We start from the raw sequence: 22,898 nt of genomic DNA on the forward strand, positions 1-22,898 counted from the left end.
GTATATGCCTCAATCTGGAATCTGAGTCCATTATCTCTCTTAATCAACTTTGACTCCTCTCCATGTTCAGTCACTCCACAAATCCTGTCATTTCTCCCTCCTCAAAATCTTTTATATTGTCTCCTTCTCTCTACTCCTTTGTTCAGGATCCCATCTCTTAACACTATAATTGTCTTTAATTGTTCTCCTTTCTCAATTATAACCAGTCCTCACAGAATAGCAGAATAATCCTCCTAAACCACATCTGTCCACAATCATTACCTTGCTTGAAAATTTCATCTTCATCTTTTGAATCTAGAATAAAATACAAACTGTAGCATTGTATTTAAAGTTCTTTATGATCTACATCTAACCTTTCTTTATAGATTTACTTCCTAAGTCCCTTCACATATTTTATGTTTCTGTCAAATGGAACTACAAGTTATTCTCTAAATCCACAAGCTTTGTTCTGTCTTCATGCATTTATACTTATTATCCTTATTCCTAGAAGATATTCCCTTGTTATTGAAACCTGATAAAACCTTCTCTTCCTTGAAGCTTAAACTCTGGTATTTCAAGGACCAGACTTCCAAGGTGCCTTCCAGTTATATTCCATAACCCTATAATCTTCAGTATAGCATTCCCTGAAATCTCCTTTCAACTCTGCTGGAAGTATTTTCTCCCTAAGGTATTTTGCATTTCTGCTTCATCCCATCAAAATCTCCCTGGTAGTCTACTTATCTGCATATTTGCTGTATTTCCCTTTTTAGAATGCAAGATTCTCAAGTACAGGCTCTATTTTTTTTTAATCTTTTTATTCCTCAATGTTGAGCATAGCCTTTTGATGAACCCTGGGAGCATTTATCAAATGAAACATGTATGTAAACATAACACATATGTATGCATGTATGCATATATATAATTATATAATAATGACTCTTTATTGTCATATTTCTAATTCTTTCTCCATGAGGAAGGTACTATAAAGCTATAATGAAATAAGCAAAAATGTACCTAAGAACTAAGCAAAACTGTTTTGCCTACATTTCAGTTGGTATTTGTAGTATTATTCTCTCAGAGAAGATTTTATGTTCTAATAGCCTAGTTATTTGGAGGAGAGTAAGAGAGGATTTAGGAGATAGGATGGAGAAGAATGGCATTGGGTGAAGGGAGCCAATGTGAACTTAAAGGTCTATAAAACATCTATATCATAAAGACTTTTGGAATCACTAACTCTTCACAGGAAAAGCGACCTTAAAACTTTTTTTAGTGCCTTCTAATACCTTTTACAATTTATTTATTATGTATTTTATTGCCTATGCTTGAATAAGCTACTACTTTGTAATATGTTACTTATATAGAGTAGAAAATTGTCTGCCATTCATTGGCCGAGGACATAATTACAGAGTTTCTAAGGTACACTCCATAAACTTAAATCTCCCAGTTAAAAAAAATACACCCCTAAGTAAACAAGTAATTTGCAGTTAAATTCTTATACCTCTTTCAATATTTTTTTAGAAACTGAGTAGAACAAGATTGACATCAGAAGACCAGAGTCATGTTATCCTAATTTTTTAAAAAGTGAATATAGTACAAGGAGTCTTGAGAAACTGAAGACCAGTGAGCTTGACATTTCATCTTTGTCAAAATTCTAAAACTAATTATTAAATGGATGGCATGTCAGCACTTAGAAATTGGAACAATGGTCACTAATAGTAAGCATGGCTTCAATTGACAGGTTTACTAGACAGGTAAATCAGGATAACTTGCAGACAGAGTATATCTGGGATTCATTAAGGAATGTGATCATTTTTCACATTCGTTTGGACAAGATGGAGATAGGTGGACTGGGTGATTAGATTTTGGTCCACTTCATGTGTAACTGCTTAAATTACCTCACCCACCGGAGTGGTAATTAACACAAAGAGAATAGAATACAAAGAATCAGTCTAGAAGAGATTTCTAATAACATGTCACATGACCATGTCCTCAATCTTGAGGCAAACAGGGTTAAGTGACTTGTATTCCACTGAGTCAACTCATAATGCCTGTAAAATTCCTGACCAAAGGGCCCTTTCCTTGGCACCACTTCCTTATGTGTATTAATTCCTCCTATATAATTCCTTGGGGGCAGGGACTCTTTTGCTTCTTTTCTATTTTTAGTCCCAGTTCTTAGCACAATATTTAGCACTTAGTAATGACTTCATGATTATCTTTTCATTCATTCATTCAGTTAATTTATTTTCATGCTAGGACAGATTGGAGCTTTGAATTAAAACTAATAAGATAGCATTCAATGAAAATAAATTTAATGGCTTACATTTGAATACAAAAAAATAAACTTCACAATTACAAGATGGGGAGGAATTTTTCTGAAAAAAAAAGTGAAAGTGTAGATTGCAAACTCAATATGGCCTACCAGTAGAATGTGATAACCAAAAGAGTGAATGTGGTATTGATTGGGCTGTATTTAGTATAGTTTCCAGAAATAAGCAATGATAGTACCACTTTCAGACATCATCTGGAGTTTTTTGTTTGGCTGTGATAGTCATAATTTCAGAAATAAATTGATTGGATACAGAATATCTAGTGAAGTATCCTGTGAAAATAGGTTGACAGGACTAGTGCAGACCTGGACATGTTCAATTTGAAGAAATAAATTTCTAGAGGGAGAGAGGGATTAGATATATTCTATGTGGGTTTTCTTTCTTTTTTTTAAATTTAACTATTATTTATTTATTTTTCTAACTATATGCAATGCTAGTTTTCAACAAACTTTTTTTTTGCAAAGTTTTGAGTTTTACATTTTCCCCTTCCTCCTCTCCTTCCCCTCCTCCCCATATTAGAAAGCAATCTAATATAGGTCATACATATGTAACCATGCTTAAATATAGATCTTGATGATCGATTTTTGACAAACATGTTCTATTTGACACCAGGGGATATACAGTCAGTAAAAAAAAATGAGTTAAAGCTGCAAAGAAGCAAATTTAAACTTGATGTGAGGAAAAATTTTCTAATAATTAAAATGGATAGCAACAGACTGTTTTACATGGTTGCATCCCTCCTTTCTTAAAACTCTCCAAGCAAAGGCTAGATGACTGTATTTTGGGTTTATTTTAATGGGATTTCCTTTTGTGTATTTTTTGGAAAATGTGACTTCTTAGATCCCTTCCAATTCTCAAATTCCATGACATGCGTATATACACCTATTCTTCTTGTAATAAAAACAAAATTTCCTCAAAAAATAGATGAGAGAAGCTTAAAGAGAGATTAGTTTGAGATCCAGCTAAATAAAATTATTCCCCAAATGCTCATAGATGCAAGCAGAAGAAGGCAGCAAACTGGCGTCTAATAAAATATGTCTGCCAGGATTTTTATGTGATTTATTTTCATTGGCAACAATAGTGGAACCACCACATTTGGACTCAACCCAAAGTATGTACTATGTTGAGAAGTGGCAAGTGCACATAAGCAAGTGAAGCATTAATTTTAAAACTTTCAAGGATTGAGCTTCCTAAAATCTCAAAAATAGCCAAAGAAATGGAAAAGATAAAAAATAATTCTGTTATTTATTATGATTTCTACAACATCTTTGGAAATGTTCCATATAGCATTTAATTTAAAATACTCTTGATTTAAAACTTTAGAAGGGAACATGTATATTTTCCTAAGAAATTATATATATATATGTATATATATATATGTATATTTAGTATATATAGTTTTTTTGAATTTTTTTATTTAAGGCAATAGGATTAAGTGACTTGCCCAAGGTCACATAGCTAGGCAAGTATTAAGTGTCTGAGACCAGAGTTGAACTCGGGTCCTTCTGACCCCAGGGCCAATGCTCTAACCACTGCACAACTTATCTGCCCCAAGATTTTATTTTTAATCAGACAACTGACTAAAGCATTTAGAGAATATAAAATCCTGATGTGTTTATTGTAAATAATTTTTAATGAGTAGTGCAATTTATTGAAGTAAAATGCACTAATGAAGACTCTACTCAGTCACAATATTTTTCACATGTACTTCAAAATTATAAATACTTTATGACAAGACACTACTATAAATAATGTTGCGTTTCACTGTTTTCATAAATATTGATGTCAAGCGAAGTGCTAGTACACTCTAATATCATGGAAGCAATCCTGCACAACATCCAATGAAAATAATGGCATTTTGTTCTTGGCAAATTTCTCCAAAATGTCTCTGTTTACAAATTTTATTGAGCAACTATGAAATTCACAGTATTGATCAATAGCTGTGTTTGATCATTTACACCAGAATAATGAAGTGGATGAAAAAAAAAGCATTACAGGCATTATGATGTTCCTGTGGACTTTCAGTCCAAAAATTAATTTATTCATATTAATATTTTAGTTAGATTCTTGAAACAAATTCCCAAAACTGAATAATAGGAAATTGCCTGGATAATATTGAGAAATTGTTTGATATTTCCAATACTTCTAAGGTTCTTAATGTTTCAAATATCCATCTCTTTATCAAAATTATCTTCTATGTGTCAATAATTAAACACTATGATTTGGGAAAAATGAAGAGAAAAATATTTGTTAAACAAACTTCTATATGCTTTCATGATTTTCATTCAGCCAGTAATAGAAAGGACAGTAATGAAGATATTAATAATTAGAAAATAATTTGATTTGGATAACTAACTAGAATGATAGACAATGGGAGAGAATAGGAAGACTTTTGAAGTGATAATACACACTAGATCATAACTTTGTCCATCTCCTAACCCCTCACTATTTGACAAGTTGCTCCCATGCCTAAAAATTGTGGTCCTTCTTCACTCCTGTCTCTTAGAATCCTTCAACTTCTTCAGAGCTGAAGTACCTCCTCCTACATAAAATATTTCTGGATCCCACCTAAGTCAATTGTTAGTGTCCCATTTAATCTTTGAAAACATACAGCAAGTTGGCTAGTGCATATTAAGAACCAAATAAATGCTTCCTGATAGATTGATTGCTCAAGAGAACTCAAAAATTAGCACATTATGGGTATTTGTGGTGAACTAATGGAGGGAAATGAAATAGAGTCCACTGAATGGGCAGACATGGATACATTATAAGCTGGATCATTGGAGGGAATATTCACATCAATAAGATCACGATCACAGATCCATAGAATGTATTGCCTCAGATAATTAATGAGAAATTTACAGTGTGTATGTTCTTATAAGAGGTTCCTATTGTTAATCATACAAATGATTAAAAATCAATTCACTTCTAAATAATTTATTATATTTGCAACATTAAGATTAAAATATCTTTAACTTTTGGTTTAAGTATAAGAAGATATTATATTAGGAATTGTATGACTGATCAACTTTTTTAAAGAATTGTCTACAATAGTTTTTTTCTTATATTTGTTAAAGTAATTTTACTTATAAGTGACATTAATAAATATTATTGATGCTCTCAAAACTGCATTTAATTTCTCCAAATTCTCCCACAAGGGAAGGATAGCATTCTCTTTTTGTTTCCTATAATTTTGATAGCTGATTGTGGTTTAGATTTATATACATGTGTTTAATGTGTGTGTATGTGTGTGTAATACACCATGGCTCTCTAGATAATTCATAGATATACACACATTATATAGGCTATTTCTTTTTTAGTTAAAACAGAGCCAATGAGCAGCAGTGAGATTGCTACAACAGCAGCAGACGGATCTTTAGACAACTTCTCAGGATCAGGTATGAAGCTTAGTCCTTGTGCCAAATGCTCTTTCCTCTTCCTTTCTACTCCATTAAGGAACAAACTCCTTTACTCATCTTGAAAATTTTATGACCTCATTTAAATGATGTGATTTATTGATAATTTAATTATTATAATATCATGCCTAAAATCTATCTATGGGCAATTCAACAAAAATTAAGCCAAAGAGGTTTGACTTTACTGATGGCTTCATGAAAAATAGTATACAGAAGGGAAGACCCTTAAATAAATATAAAGAGCATATAACTAGTGGAAACAGGTACTTTTGTGGTAGAACATATATATGAATATATATATATATATATATGAAATAGGAAGTGTTTGTGGTAATATTTATAATAGTTGCAAAGAACCAAAGAAGTATGGACTTGCCACAACAGCATCATAAACCAAGATGAGACATAATTGATGTTTGATTATGAAGCATTTCAGAACTTTTTCTGGGAGAAAGGTCCTATGCTAAAGATGCATTTATGTTTTAACTGCCTTAGTATGTCCATCTAGAAAAAATACATTGATTAGAGATATAACCTTTCAAAAACATATAGAATCAGTTATGTGTGATTTGAATGTTTTTGATTCTTGCAGTCTGAAATATATTCATTCAATCACTGAATTTTTGTTTCTCTCAAATGTTGAAGAATACAATATCAAAAGAAATAAAAAGCTTAGATTATATATATATATATATGAATCTTAGCTATCATGTTTTTGAGTTATTGTTGACAATTGATAATCTATAATTTATATATTATATATATATATAGTATATATAAAATGTTGTTTTAGAGCTAGAAACTAGTCAATGTTTTTATAGTAATCCATTTCAGAATTAATGTATTCTAATCTGGGCCTAGAAGGTAATTTGGATAGCCTGTTATGTCCTTTTTAAAACAATTTGTTTCCTCTGCTTTTATTACATTCCCAACAGTAGTTAGTTTTGTATACATTTGGAATGTATATAGAACATAACACTGTTCTAACAGTCACTTAAAAGTATAATAACAATATAATTCTGTCCATGTGAAGTGTTGGAAATGCTTAGTTAACATTTTAGATGGGTTATTTTAGGTATGTAGAAATCTATATTACTGTCCATATTTTCCCTTCTTTTCTAGCAATTGGAAGTAGTGGCTTCAGCCCAAGACAAACACATCAGTTTTCCCCACCACAGATATATCCTTCCAAGTAAGATGTATTTTCTCTTAATAAATATTTTAATAAGAAAAGTTTTGCCTAATTTCAAATCATAATTGGTTCCATGTGTGAAATCATAATTTAAAATCAAAACTTGTTCTTCAGGGAGCTTAATATATTTACTTCTCATTTAAAGTAGGTATTTGCTTTAACTATTGTTTAGAAGGTTTCTTTTCTATAGAAGTGTATTACAATGTCATATAGCAGAGTTATGATATAATTGTTACTCAGAAACCTTGCATGTTTCCATCTAATGCATGGGCTTTCTATTTTCTGTCATTTTTGACAAATAGCAGACCATACCCACATATTCTCCCTACCCCTTCCTCACAAACTATGGCTGCATATGGGCAAACACAGTTTACCACAGGAATGCAACAAGCTACAGCATATGCCACATACCCACAGCCAGGACAGCCATATGGAATCCCCTCATATGGTGAGTACATTATTAGCAGCATTATGTAATATTTTATGCTTGTGTATTTAAGATTCACTTGATGGAGCCTTAGTAAGACTCAACTCTGAACCAAATTTTCAGAAAGTATTTTCTTATCCTTTGGTTTCCAAATTCCCCACAAGATTGAATATATATGTATCTAGCATCGGTGATAGGTTGCATATTCTACATATACTTTTTAAATTTTAATACTCTTTATGTTAGCTATTTAATTTTTTTATATTTTTACACTCATAAAACATCATTTTATGCATTTTTTTCTTAGAAAAGAATGAGTGAAGTTTAGTATTGGGACAGTTTTCTATTTCTCAGAAATCCAGCATTTCTCAGGGGAAGTAGAAGAGAGAATTAACAAGCTCTCCTTATGCGCTTTTCTACGGCAATATTGTTGAAGGTCAGAATAATCAACAGTCAGGAGAATGAAACAAACATTATTTTCTATAATGGGTTTTGGGTGAAGGCAGATCAGGAAATATTTGAAGATCATGTATGCATTCAAAATGTTCATATTTGGAGATTTATGGTTAACTCTGGTCTGAAAAATATGGATCTTGGAATTCACTTTAGCCCATATGAATTTTAAACTATCTTTTAAAGTCATATGACTTTAGAGCAAGCATTCAATATAAAGTTTTAGTCATTTGAAGAGTGAGTTTTTGGCCATTTTTCATCATGATTATTTTAAATAGTGATCACTTCAGTTTATCCATAGGTGTTGCTTTTATTACACAAGTGAGATGAAAGGAAGGAGGGGAGGGGAACTGTACTCTAATTCAGTGTGGTTTCATCAGGTTTAAGCATTAGAAATGAAGATATCTAAGTTAAAATTCACTTCATGTGCTTTATTCTTCAATTGTCTTGAGTTTAGTAACAAATATTTTGCTTTCAAGTATTTTTTAATATTAAAACTGTAAGAATATCATTTAAAGACACAATAGAAATTAGGATAGGGAGTTCTGTTCTTAATCTGTTTCCTTCAATGCCTTAGGAAACTTCCTTGATGTCTTTATAATTTAAAAATTCGCCTAAAAATGAAATGAGAATAACAAAGATATTGTGCATTTTAGATCTTAAGAGCAGTTTTTTTAAGTATCGAAGTAAATTTTTTCTTTTTAATTTCCCCCATGTCCTTCCTTCTTATCCCTCCCCCTAAATACTCAAATAGTTATTCAGAGAATTATTTTCCTGTTTTTTCCAAGCTGGAATTAAAACACTTGCACATTTATAGTTATTTTTAATTATGGTCCAGATGTAATGACTGGATCTCTTTATTACCAAGTTCTAGTCCTGACCTTGGGAACCTTAGCATTGGTAAATTTTAGCATTGGGAACTGTTTTATGATGTTATAAATGCATAGAGAGGCAACATGATGTAGCTAGCCTCAATCTTAAAATTCCAAAAGTATGAGTTTAAGCTCTGCTTCTAACAAGTTAGGTAACTAGGCAAGTCACTTAACTTTTCAGAGTCCTAGGCCACTCTTTAAGACTTTAAATAACCAAACAGTTGTTGATCTTAATTGATAGAGTTTTGTTAGTGAGATTTATTTTTAACAATAAGGGAATTTCCAACACCAATGAAATCAGATCTGAAATAATAACAAAAGGGTCCAAAGGATTCAAAATTTCCATTTTATAATATTAACTATGATTTAAACAAAAGGAGGAATTAAACATTTGGAATACATGAAACCAGTATAAAGAGGGGGAAAAAGAAACTGTTGACGAACATTGTGTATTTTGTATGCAATTTTTAAAATAGTGCATTTTGGAGAGACAGTAATATGATAAAGAAGCCTTTAAATCAGGAAGATCTAAGTTTAAGTTCTTCTGAAACATACTACTTCTGTGACCATAGAACACAGCCATCACATTTCTCAAACTATTCTCTAAGGAAATAATTCACACAAGAGTTGTTGATATGGACTGGGAGGAGATTTCACAATTGGACATAATGGATCCAGAATCTCTATTCTCCACCCCCCCAAAAAAATTATAGATAAACATTTTTCTTCCAAGTTCCCTCTAACCCATCATTCATCATGATTTGAATGCTATAAATTTGTTCCAGGAAGATATCAAGAGGCAAATTGCTTCCCTTTTTACTTAATTCTATGCCTGACAAAATTCCCATTGACTTTAAAGAGAAATATTCTGGTAGAATCACATTTGTTGTGAACAGAGAAAAATGGAGCAATCTTGTATACACATTAGATCTTAATATCCATTTTAAGAGTTGGTTGCTGAGGCAAAGCCAACAGGGGTTTCAAAGTTCCCAAGTGCTAAGCTTGTGGGCAGCTGGCAAGAAGCAAAGATGACATTTTTGTGCCCTGTTTAACCCATGGTGACAGTTGGGTTTTCATTTTCAGCCTCATCCAAAATCTCTTATTGAATAACACAGATAAAAGAGAATGATAGGAATGCACTATCCCAATTCTTTGAAAAAAATAGTCCATATAAATCAAATTTCATCCCTTAGTGTTATTACTTGCTTTACAAAAAAACAGAAGTATGTATAGTTAAGATAATTTTTTTTCTAGATGAATGATTTGGGCAGAAAAAACTTGAACTTTTTTTATATTCCATTTTAGAATAATTCTTTATTTGAACTTGAAGGTTAATGATAAAATATCCTTGTAAATTTATATTCCCTTGTTCTTAATAAAAGTTTAACAGCTAGTTGGTTTGTGACTAAATCATTGCTCGTTGTATGCTATTATATTTCTACCAATTTTTGAATCTGAACAAATAGATAAGCTATTACTAACTGATTTAGGTGCATTGTGGGCAGGCATCAAGACAGAAGGTGGATTGTCCCAATCACAGACACCTGGACAGACAGGATTTCTAAGCTATGGAACAAGCTTTAGTACTCCTCAACCTGGCCAGGCTCCATACAGCTACCAAATGCAAGGTCTGTATCTTTTTTTGGCATTATATTTTTCCCCTGATTTCATTTACCAAGGGGAATGGGGAAGAAAACCTTTATTATATACCTATGGGCACTGTGGCAAGCATTCTACTGTTAATCTCATTTAGAATACTAAGCTGAATTCTGTAATAATAATCATGTGCCCATATAGTATAAAGTTACTGAATTTGGAGAAAGTAGACTGATTAAATGGAAAAACGTTTTAGAATATTTTAAGTGTATTGTTTTCATGCAAAGGAAATGCTTTATTATGCAATATGGTCATGTCCTGTGTTAACAACAATAGCAGCAACAATAACAATGACATAGTCTTGCTGTTTAAGAGGAAAGGCTTTGTAACTGGAGCCAAAGTACCTGAGTTTGAATGTCATCTCTGCTCTTTTATGTGTGACCTTAAAAAATCATTTAACTTCCCTGGGTCTCAGTTTCTTTATCTGTAAGATGAAGCATTTGGTTAAGACTAAATGACTTCCTTTCATTTCTAAATCTATGATCCTAAGAAGTTCATCAATGAAAAATAAATGAGAAATAAATGAAAAATAAAAATAAATGATTTGTTCATTTGTTTTTTAGGGATATGGTATTCTACCTTCCTTGATAGGAATAGTAAATGTTAACAAAATATATTAAACACAATCCTGAAAATAAACACAACCTTTTAAAATCAATACCTTTCTTTTTCTTTTTCATATACCAAGGTAAAAATGTTTCATGTCCCAGTCATGGACTTAATATCTTGCTGTGTATCAACTTTGTATCAACCTTGCTGTGACTGGAGAAGTTCATCACCAGATTGACTGCAGGGTGATTGATTTTTTTTAGTCATGACAATCCCCAAAGGTCATCTACTAAGATAGAGAAGGAGTACTCCACACCATTGGTTTCCATGTCTTTAGTGGTTCATGAACCCCTTTGGGGTTTATGATGGATGGTCAAAGAGATTCATGCTTGAAATTCTTAAATAGCACCTTAGTAAATTATTGCCCAGTAATGTTACGAATACATTTTTCCTCTGGAAAAGGCTTAGGTATAGGTCTGGTTATGGACATTCTCTGGTATCCAAGTATTGTTATTGTTGTTGGCCAGTAATGTCCAATGCTTTGTGACCTCATTTGGGGTTTTCTTAGCAAAGATACTGGAGTGGATTGCCATTTCCTTTTTCTAGTTCATTTTGCAGATGGAAAAACCTGAGGGAAAAAAGGGTTAAGTGAGTTGACCAAGTTTATACAACTAGTAATTCTCTGAAGCTAGATTTGAGTTGAGGAAGATGGGTCTTCCTGAATCCAGGTTCAATATTCTATCCACTGTTCCACCTAGCTGCCTCATTATCCAAGTAGAACCATTCTGGCTAAGTCATAGTTCCTTAGCCTTAAAAGGATAATGATTAATTATGATAATGATTTTCCCATCTCAATCACTTAATAGATATGTGACCTTAGGGAACCTGCTTTGTTTCTCAATTTTCTCATTGTAACATAAGGGTATTGGGCTAGATCATCTCTTAGGTCCCTTCCAACTCTGTGACTATGATTCTTTGATAGTTTTTACTATCTTTAATTTTGCTATAATGATTCATGATGATAGTCTAAGAAAAGAAGGAGTTGTAATTTGATTAGGAAGAGGGAGTAATCATAGTGATGAAATCAGTAAATCTTCAGTAGTTCTGAAATGGTATGAGTGCTTATTTTGAAATTTATTATTTTTCTGATGAACCTTTAATATCTTGGTTAATAGAAACAACAAATCAGGCTTCTACATTACCTTTTAATAGTTGAAGTCACAAATAGTAATCCGGATTCCTTAGTCTCCAGTAGAATGACAGTGGATAATAAACTGAATTTTTGTTTGTAATAAATGTTTGTTGAATTGATTAGAACAAGTTATTTGCATGTAATCACTTCTTAAATGCTTGAGAATGAATGTTTCTTCTATGATGTCTTGTCTTTGTTATAAATGTTTAAAATCATTTAAACTTTTTTTCTATACTACATAACTAAGTTTTATTACCAATTTTTATGGAAGAATAGAATCTTGACTATGAAATTTTATTCTATGAATTTTTCAAGGTTAAAAACTTTCTTATAAAAGTGTCTTGGAGGATTGATGTTTTATATATATATATATGTGTGTGTGTGTGTGTGTGTGTGTGTGTAATGTTTCTTCTTTAAAAGATCTCAATAACCATTTATCTTCCCTGTCACAGGCCCAGTTAACGTGTTCTGAAACCCTTCTGTTCTACATTGAACTTTTTTGAAAATGATTCATATTATTTCCTCTCACAATAAAGAAGAAAGGATAAAGAAATAATAAGGAAAGAAGGAAAATCAACTCACTTCTTTCCTGTGCTTTCAAATGCAAGCACAAGCAAAGTGTCATGCTAATTCTTTTAGTGGATTAATAATTGGCATATCAAATGCTTAATAATGTTTGCTCATTGATTTCAGATGTTAATAAAGGTTTAGTCCAAGTAGAAGGTAGATACAACCAACCATTTTAATACATGGAGAATTTTCTACCCTTCTTACTAGCATACTTATTGTGATTTTATTATTTTTTTTTGTTGTTCAGGAGTATCCCTGAAATATTGGTTTGGTAAAGTGCATCCTTTATGCTGTGATTTCCTTGAAAGTAGGGACTGTTTTGTATTTTGTATTCCTAATCCTTAGTATAGTGTCTGGCACATTATTGTTGTCATTGATCCTTCATTCTCAACAACCAATTTTTGGTGATTTTACCTAGGTAATTCTTATTTAAAGAAATTTTTGTGATGATATCTGCGTCTTATTTTTTAAAATTCCAATAATACTCAACATGCACTCAACAAGAGTAATTTTAACATCTCAGAAACATTTAAATCTTGTAGGAGTTATTAAATGAACTATGTAAGAATACAGATATTTTAGTCTTATGCAAAATGGTAGGAAGAACTTTGTATATGAATTCACCTCTTGCCTCTGACACTTATTAGCCTTGTGACCCTTTGGCAAATCACTTAATCTCCCTCAGCCTAAGTTTCCTCATTTAATAAATAAAGAAAATACAATTCCTATATCCTTCCTTTCCCTGGAAGGGAGTTGTATAAAGAAATTGCAATCTTAATATATTCTAAAACTTTGTACAGATTTTTTTATTTATCTTCTATTCTTTTACTTATATGCCAGGTTAAATGTTTAGTGGTTACATTTCTCCATGGTAACATAAAAATACTTGTCTTTATTACTCAGTGTAGATCATTGAAGACCTAGAACATCTCCACTGAATGTATAGTGTTAGCATTTCATATGTATTCCTGTCTTTCATTTTTTTAGGGTATTTCATATGTATTCCAAGCAGCCAACTGAACCTTATTCACACTTAAGAAATTAATCTCCTCATTGAAGACCAGTCAGTCAGTGCAGCTCAGCACAAGAGCATCTAATGGATGCAGTAGGGCAGTGACTAAGTCATTATAAATTCTGAACTGTGCAGTGCTTGACAATTCTGTTATTCTGCATAGCAGAGCTTATATAATAGTAAGCCCAAAGCCTTTTTGAGAATATGAATTCCAAATATCCCCCCAGTGAATGACAAAGGAAGAAGCATAAGAAACTTGTGCAAATTTTGCTATTAAGGAAAGGGAAGGGATGCATTTGGGATAGAGGGAATTGGTTCAATAATTTTAAGTGTGGCGAGAACTGTATCTACTGATATAGACTGGCCACTGCAATTTAGCCTATATGATTTATATTTTGCAGAGATTACCTGTGCTAATTTAACATGAGAAAATAGACCAGAAAAAGGGCAGCTCCAGGAAAAGCAAAATTAAAAGAAAGATAGTAAACACCAACTATGTGCTAGACATTGTGGTAAGTGAGAAACATATAAAACAAAGCATTACTTGACTTCAAACAACTTTCCTGATATCACAAAAACCAACTTATAAAAAAGATATTTACATACATTAATGGATCCTACTTAGCTTAGAAGGGGAACACTAGCAGTCAGAAGACATCTAATATAGGGGTTACTTCAGCTGAGTTTTGAAGGAAGCTAAGGATTGGGAGAGACCTGAAAGGAATTGATTGGTGACAGCCTGAGTCTGGTCATGGAGACAAGTGATAGATTGTTGTGTTTGAAGAGCAGCAAATAAATCAGTTTAGTTGAAACATGGATTGAGTGAAAGGGAACAATATGGAATAAACCTGGCATGGAAGATTTGAGACATATTGTAAAGGGCCTTAAATGCCAGAGTAATTGACAAAAAATGTTGATGGAATTGTACAGGTGGTTAGCTATTCAAATGTCTTGTAACCGAATCATTGAACATTGTTTTGCCTTTCACATATATGATTCAAAGTAAATGACTTAGGTTGTGGACTTTTTAAAAAAAAGTTATATGGAACATTTAACTGGCAGAGGTGAATCAAGACAGTGTTTTAAAAAAAATTTTTTTTTCTTCAGAGAAAGGCTTATCCATTGTACTCTGGATGAGTTGACTCTGTGATTGACCCAAATATAGGAAACTTGAGCTTACAATTTGTGGTAGTAGGATACTGATTTCATGCTTTTCTGTGAAAGGAGAAAAAGACTACATAGAAACACTTGCCATCATTAAATTCATTTTTAATAGTTGTAAAAATCAGCAGACTACTTTAGTAAAGCAAAAAAAATTGGTAATTTTTGTCTTAACATTTCAAAAGGACATGTTTTAAATATGTAGGACTCTTCTTTCCTTAACAGCAGTAGGAGGAGTTGGTCCATGGGTATAGAATATTGCATAGAGGACCAACCCCCCCCCCCAATATATTGAACATAGTGATTTTTAAAGTCTTTCTTATATGGGATGTCTGTTGCTATTGTTTGTCCTTCATTCTCAAAAAGGAACAGTGACCTCACAAGGATGATGTCTTGGCTTGCTCATGAATTGGATTTTAGTGAGACAATGCTGCACAGAGCTGATTCCCTAGTTTTTGGAGGCCAGCATAAATACAAAAATCAAGACAATTGGTGATGATTGACAATGCAAAAGCAGAGGGATAGAATTTAGGAAGGAAAGTCTTTTAAACATCACCTTCATTTATACATTTTTACTTATTCATATTTGTATGTGTTTGTGTTTGTACATGCTTGTGTATATTTATCTTAACTTTTCCTTTCCCCTTTCCTAGGATTCAGCCCCTATAAGAGAATAAAAAGGTAGTCCAGCAAAATTAACAGCAAATTATTGAATGTAACAATATATCTGTATCCTGTGCCCATAGTCACTTATTTCTACAAAGAGAAAGGGAAGTTTTCTTATATTCTTTGGGACCAAGTTTGCTTAAGATTTTGTGCTCAGTTTTGTTATTTTTTCCTTCTATTTATATTGTTATCATCATTGTATATATTGCTTTCTTGCTCTTACTTAGTTCACTTTGAACAGATTAATTTTTTCCAACTACTTTTATTCTTCATAGTCATAATTTGCGTCAACTCATTTATATTCTATTATATGCATGTACAACAATTTGTTTAGCCATCTCCCAATCGATAATGAGCTTTGCTTCCTGATCTTTGCTAGCATTAAAAGGCACTGTTATCAATATTTTGTCATATAAGGTACCTTTCTTTATATCATTGACTTTCTTGGAACATATTATTTTGAATCAAAAAGTCTGGACATTGTAGTTTCTTTTTTTTTGATAACTCCAAATTGTTCTCTAGCATAACAAATTATATACTTCTTTAAAAATGAACAGCAATTTTATACTCTTAGAAAGAAATTTTGCTTTTATAATTTTGATACTATGGGATTATGGTGAAGTATCTGACACCTACTGATAGAAAGTATACTTTGACTACCGTAGAATGAAATAGCTCAACAATTGAATAAGTAAAACTTCAGTTTGAGGTAAATTATTGCAACTTTCATTAATGCTTAAAATATATAGCCTCCTGCTTTTCCCTTCAGAGCCTTAGGCTATATGCTTATTTTTTAGTGGTCAGCTTACTAGGATTTTATTGTAAATTTCTTATCTTAATACTATAGCTAATTACTGAAGCATCTTTCCTAACTCTTACATAATTAAGATTTTTACATGTTGATTGACCTCTGCTGCTCTCAGGCACTGGGATATTTAACCAGCAAAGCCTGTTAAGGTAACTTTATTTGAATAGTTTTTGTCAAAATTTCAAGGACAGTAAGATTGGACATTTACCCATAAAAATACATGTGAAGACTTTAGAATGTTTATCACCAAGGCAAAATTGTATGGGGGTAGATAAATAAGCTCTAAGACAAGTGGAAAACCTTTAACAAGGATTTTTAAGTGACATAAGAAAGCAGGGAATACCTTGATTTTTTAAATAGCCCATCTGGCCTTCATAGGCTTTTCCCCAGAGTTTCACTAACGTCTGCCACATATATTGTGCCCTGATGATAGACATAGCCCATGGCAAAGAGGCCAGTGAAGGAAAGCAAATGGACTTCTGTAGAAAATACACAAGAGACAACAACCTCCTGCTCCCTGATTAAATGCTAGAGAAAGGTCCTCCACATGGGAACTACAGACAAGACCCAGCAGGTTCCAACATTCTTCCTACCCTGGCTGAGATTCCTAGCTTTAATGTGGGTCCTTGTTCTTTGCTAAATAGACCTTTGACCTAGAAGTTACTGCTTTTATCATGTTTGAAGTTATAACTGGGAAGTTTATTTTAGGTTAAATCACTAAAACTTCTGTTATCTTTCATTTATAGAGTTTCAGATTTTTTTCTTTATAGATAGCAGTATACCCTGTGTTGACACAATTCAGTTTAATTAACAAATCAAGTCTTTCCCCCCTTCTATTATTACTTGGCAATCATAATCCTGGATGGCCCAGACGTCTTCCAAGAAGGCTGTTTCTTGTTTGTTACGGTTGGTGAGACTACTACTCTTCATCTGTAGGAATCAATGATGTTGACAAGATGAAAGAGAATTTTTTTGTGATTATGCTAAATAGGAGGTCTATTTATTTACCATTTTAAACAGTTTCTCAGCTAGAAAAGATAAGATTATTTTAAAAACTCAACTTTTAGATATAACACTTTATTTTCTATCTTTTTAATTATAAATATTATGGCACTATATAAATATGAGTTGCTATCATTATCAATATTATCCTGTAAATATCCTGATTTCTACCTTGTAGGTTTATTTGTACAATTTTCTTACTTTGAGTATCAGTTCTCATAAATACATTGTACATGAAAATGAAATGAAGAGTCTCTTTATGTAGTTTAGAAGAAAGAGCTCCAGATTCAGTTTCTGGTCCCTTTACTTGCTCTATAACCTTTTTAAGGTTGCTTTAATCAGGTGAAAGGCATTTATTAAATACCTTCTACGTGAAAGGTACAATGACGGTCATTGAAATTAAAGGAATTGCGATTCTACTGGAACCTTATTTACTCCTTTCATAACTATTTCCTCAGCTATAACTCAATGAGACTTCCTGATAAAAAGTATAAATATATAATTATAATATTGTTATATAATAAATATAAAATATATTGTACCCTTGCCTTGATGGGAAAGTTTTAATAAAAATAAAATATGTATCTAGTTTTAATCCTGATATATTATTGACTGAATTTTGAAGGCCTTTGTCAGCAAAATAGAAATCCTCCCCAGGCCCACCCAAAAAGAAGCTTCAAGCATTGTCTAATGACAGACTATTATCCTAGTTTTATTAGAAGAGTCTTAACACCCAAATTATGACCATCAGACATTGAATTACTTTGGCCACAAAAATCCATAAAGACCCTCTCCTAAAGTTGCAATATAAAGGGTTCCAAAATGAGTCAGTGTAAGGAATGCCCCATTTAAGAGACTGAAATATTACAGATTGATATTCTCAGAACAATGTTGTCTCCAAACTAGTCATCTATTTGACTTTACTCTATATTCAGCCTTCTCTGGGACAACTTAATAAAATTTTTTATTCATGTATTTATTCATTCATAGATATATTCTCCCATCTCTACCACACATAGGAAATGAATTCATGGATTTATCATAGCTTTTTATCTTCCCTAACTTAAATGCTTGAAGAGTTGAAAGGGAAGGACAATCATTTTCTAGATCTCAATTAAAAAGCCTGAGGTATTAGAGTTGGCTCATAAGTAATTTTGATCCTTGAGGAATGTTGTACATAATCATTATCTAAGTTTTGTTCAGTGTTTATTCTTACCTATAATCTCATATTTGATTAAGAAAATCTGACTAATACTTCTTTTCTTCCTTTTCAACTATCTTATCCCTCAATCTCTTCCCTAGTTCCTAAAATTTGTCCTATTTTGACAAAGTGATTCTGTAGTGATTAGCCCCAAAGTCAATGAACCAATATAACTGCAACATAAAACTTAAACTAAGCTCTTCTTGACTTTGAAGCTAGTGCTCTCCTCATTACACCATGATGTCTATTTTATGTTTTCCTAACTCCTATAAAAAAGAAGGAATCATAGCTGTATTTATTTGTATACTGTCTTTCCTTGTGATCTACAATAGTACTATACCAAATGAGGTTTGGAATCTTTATCCTTGGGGACATCTGAGTGGCAAAATGAATACAGCACCAGTCCTGGAGTCCTGGAGTCCTGAGTTCAGATCTGTCCTCCAACATTTAATAATTATCTAGCTGTATGACCTTGGACAAGTCACTTAACACTTTTTCCTTGTAAAGAAAACCCTCCAAAATAATTATCCTTAAACATACCTATTAACAATGTTATAAATTAATATCTCATATTTACAATGATTTTATATCATTATGCCTAATATCATTTACCTAATTTGCTTTGCTTACCAGTAATATCAAATATTTAGAATTGCCATTTTATATTATTACATTTTTGATAGGGTTACATAGGATTAGGTTTTTTTGATGGGGATACTTGAATATATATTGAATTCTTCAAAGTTACTTATATAAGGGGGAAAAATTAGTCATTGTTTTAAAGACAGACATTTTAGGGATGGAGCAAAATTTATGTGGAGACAGAGGCAAGTGGTAGAGTATGCAGTAATTCCAAAAAGATTGTCTAGACACTTTAAGGGCTTTAGAAGGCAGACAGATGGGGTGCCTCCTAGGTGGTACAATGGATAGAACACTGGCCCTGGAGTCAGGAAGACCTGAGTTCAAATTCAGACTCAGACACTAAATAATTCCTAACCGTGTGACCTTGGGCAAATCACTTAACCCTATTGCCTTGCAAAAAGAAAAACAAAAATAGGCAGGCAGATAATTTGAAGTTTATCTTAGAATGAGCCATTTGAGCCTTTAAGGAACTAAAGGAAAGGTGAATGTAAAAGAATCAGACTTGTGTATTCTTGTGTTAGTAATATCAATACAGCTGCTACAAGGACTATGGATTGGAAGAAAAGAGACTGGTTGCTGGGAAACTAATTAGGATGCTTTAGTAGTAGTCCAGGTGAAAGATAAAGGTCCAAAAAAGGCAATGAATATATAAATAGGGAAAAGGAAATGGATTCAAATCATTTTGGGTATGTAGTATCAAATCCAAAAGAAGATAGCTAAGATGATATAGGAACTCAAAAAACATTATATGAGAACAGTATAGGAACTGGAAATCTGTAATCTTTTGAAATGGAGCAACTTAAGAAAATAGGATAGCTACCTTCCCATATTTGAAAGGTCATTGTATTAAAGAGAAATTAAATTTATTTGCATAATTCAAAGGGAAACAAGTGGAGTTTATAGGCAAAAGGTACAGGGGAGCAGATAAGGAAATATGAAGGAAGAATTTTCCTACAAACCTATACACTAAAGGAATGGGCTCATCATATATTTATTATGCTCCTAGTTACTGAATATATACAGAAAATTAGGGAAAACTTAGTGAAAGATGCTAGAAAAGGGATTCCTGTGTGGTTTAAGAGATTGAATTAGATGACCTTTGAAATCTCTTGCAAAACTAAGATTATGTGATTCTTTTACTCAGCAATAAAAAGGGAAATACATAAATGTATGTCATAAAAGGAATTGTACACATATCAAACCTAATCCTTAGATCTAAAGTTTGAAGAAAAAGCCTCAATCAAATCATATAAAAACCCTGAATTTTATTCTATTATTGGAATAACTTGTCATCCCATTTGAAATCCATACACTCTGTATAGGAGTAAAAATAGCTGGCATCATTAACAATTGCAAATCCAGTTATCAAATAGTAGTCAGAGACAGGGAAATGACAGTTTGGTAACTATTATTACATAATACATGAGTCTGCAAAACCACTTTGGTAATGTCCGTGATCTTAAGAGTTTTCTAAACATCTATGAATTGTGTGTTGAAATTTATTGATGCTAAAGATGCCAGCTATAGGAAAGTGATCTTTTTTCTTTTTTTCCTGAACCATAGATTCAGTTTTTTGGATTAAAAAATTTCTCTCCTCTGTAGAAAGAAATTATTGTTACCTGTTGGATTTTTAGAATTTGTTTTACTCTTTAATATCTACTAGATGAGATGTTCTTTGGTTACATCAATTTGTTCCATTCAGTTATACCCTGCTAGGATAGTCTTTGTTGATCTTCTTTTTCAATCTTTGACTGCCTTTGCTCTTGGAAAAGCATTGACACAAAGCAACACAGAATTTTGGTCACACTGTTTTAATGTTACCATATCTTTGATTCAGATCATTGATTATTGGATTAATCCTAAAGTCCCCTTTAGGATTTTAGTTCAAGTATAATAGAAGAGATTATGTAAAAACTCTAAGCATCAAATCAATAATATATTATATAACTCCTATTAATATATTGTTAATAATGCCAATGATTACCTCTGATTAATTTAATCTTACTCCAGACAAATAGGAAGCATTAGAAAAGACTAATTTAGAGAAAAATTTGTTGTTATTTAAATAAGATTTTATAAATGTATACTACTGTATACTTTAGTATATACTCTCCCTGGAAGGAAAATACTTTTGAAAGTTGCCTCAATTCTTAACATGCCACTGGGGAGTCATTAAGTAAGTAACTACTTCAACATTCTAAGTGGTATCCCAGTAAAGTCTCCAGTCAGCCAGCAAATGTATCTCAGATACTGATGTAGAGTCTTGCAAGTACCTTTAAGTGTAGGTGGTCACTTTGGTACCATTTTTGTAAGTCATAGTATAAGTTATTCAGTAGTATTCCAATGGCCTATAGGTCGACAAATAGTTTTCAAAATTACCTCTTCCAAAAGAGTAGGCTTCCACAGGAAGGAGAATCATTATTCTAAAAGTAAACTTTAAATGTGTGTATAATATTGAAATAAATAAATAGTATATAATAGTTGTAGGTAATACAAGGTATCCTTCTGTTGCATTAAATTCACACCTTTTTTATAGAAAATGTTGATTTGTACAATCATTTCAAATCCCTATCCATTTGTTCTGTGTGAAAGATAATACTTTCATATTTAAAGTCATTATTAGCACTACAATTATATATATATGGATAATGATTAACAAATCCCTATGCAGAAAAATTTCATCCATATGAAAAATTAATATGAATTTAATAGACTGGTCATTGTTTTTGCAAGGCACTGGGTTTAAGTGACTTGCCCCAAGGCCACACAGCTAGGTAATTATTAAGTGTCTGAGGTTAGATTTGAACTCAGGTACTCCTGACTCCGGTGCTCTATCCACTGAGCCACCTAGCCACCCCTTCATTTTGTTTTTTAATGAAAATAATTTTGTTCATTTAAATTGGAGTTGTTTGAGTATATTTTACCAGTGTACAAATGTTCTAATTATACTTATTGCCGAAGGTAGATGCACAAACTATTTTTACTTGTATGGTACAAAAAAGTTATATCTTTGCTCAACTACATTATACTATTAAAAATGAGTCAATGTGACTGAGACAGAATTTCTCAATATGAAATATTCTTATGTTTATATTAATAAAATGTAATTTTTGAAATATGACAGATTTTTGTTTTTAGAGCTGTTAATTGAATATCATACATATATTGACAAAGGAATATTGTATGAATACAAAAGAAAATCTTGGAAATATTTTCTCTCAGTATGTTTGATATAATCATAACAGATTGTTGGGGCAAACTACTTGAAAGTAAGAGGAGAGACTTTGTTTTTAATTTTTAAAAAATTTTCTCTTGTGACTTTTTCCAGATTTTTCTCTTATATATCAAATTCATATTATTGACAAGTTCTAAGAGTAGGAACTTTGTGATTATTATATATCTCAATAGTTGTCAATGAAGTAATTTGTAATTGATCATTGGAAGTAAATCCTAATAGATAAAATTTTGGTTCAAGTTTTCCATGGATTGATATATATAATAAATTACCCTGAGGGCTTTAATTTGAACATATTTGCAAGAATATACACACACACACACACACACACTAGTTAATATATGTGTATGTTAAAAAAGGTAAATATATAATGCACATATACACATATGTATATCAATTTATAAAGCATTTATAGTTCTCCAGAATAAAGGTAATAAATGAACCTACATATTATTTTTAAAAGCAAAAACGTTCATGGAAGGACTGATGGTTTAGAATTAAAATTTTTTTTGTTATATAAATTTCAGGTGAACCAGGA

The 22,898-nt window shown here is 31.9% G+C and overlaps 1 protein-coding gene across 11 annotated transcripts in view; it reads left to right on the top strand.

Annotated features, from left to right (window-relative positions):
* EYA1 (EYA transcriptional coactivator and phosphatase 1) overlaps positions 1-22,898 on the top strand; it is a 148,304-nt gene that overhangs the window by 27,485 nt on the left and 97,921 nt on the right. For 4 of the 11 annotated variants that reach the window (XM_074207096.1, XM_074207097.1, XM_074207089.1 and 1 more), the window contains exons 4-7: positions 5,627-5,704; positions 6,845-6,914; positions 7,217-7,362; positions 10,157-10,294. In XM_074207096.1, coding sequence (XP_074063197.1) covers positions 5,627-5,704; positions 6,845-6,914; positions 7,217-7,362; positions 10,157-10,294 — 432 coding nt within the window. The remainder of the gene's footprint in view (positions 1-5,626; positions 5,705-6,844; positions 6,915-7,216; positions 7,363-10,156; positions 10,295-22,898) is intronic. The other 7 variants (XM_074207098.1, XM_074207094.1, XM_074207093.1 and 4 more) reach the window with 3 other exon arrangements.

Source organism: Macrotis lagotis, chromosome X, assembly GCF_037893015.1.
Source record: "Macrotis lagotis isolate mMagLag1 chromosome X, bilby.v1.9.chrom.fasta, whole genome shotgun sequence".
Classification (NCBI taxonomy): domain Eukaryota; kingdom Metazoa; phylum Chordata; class Mammalia; order Peramelemorphia; family Peramelidae; genus Macrotis; species Macrotis lagotis.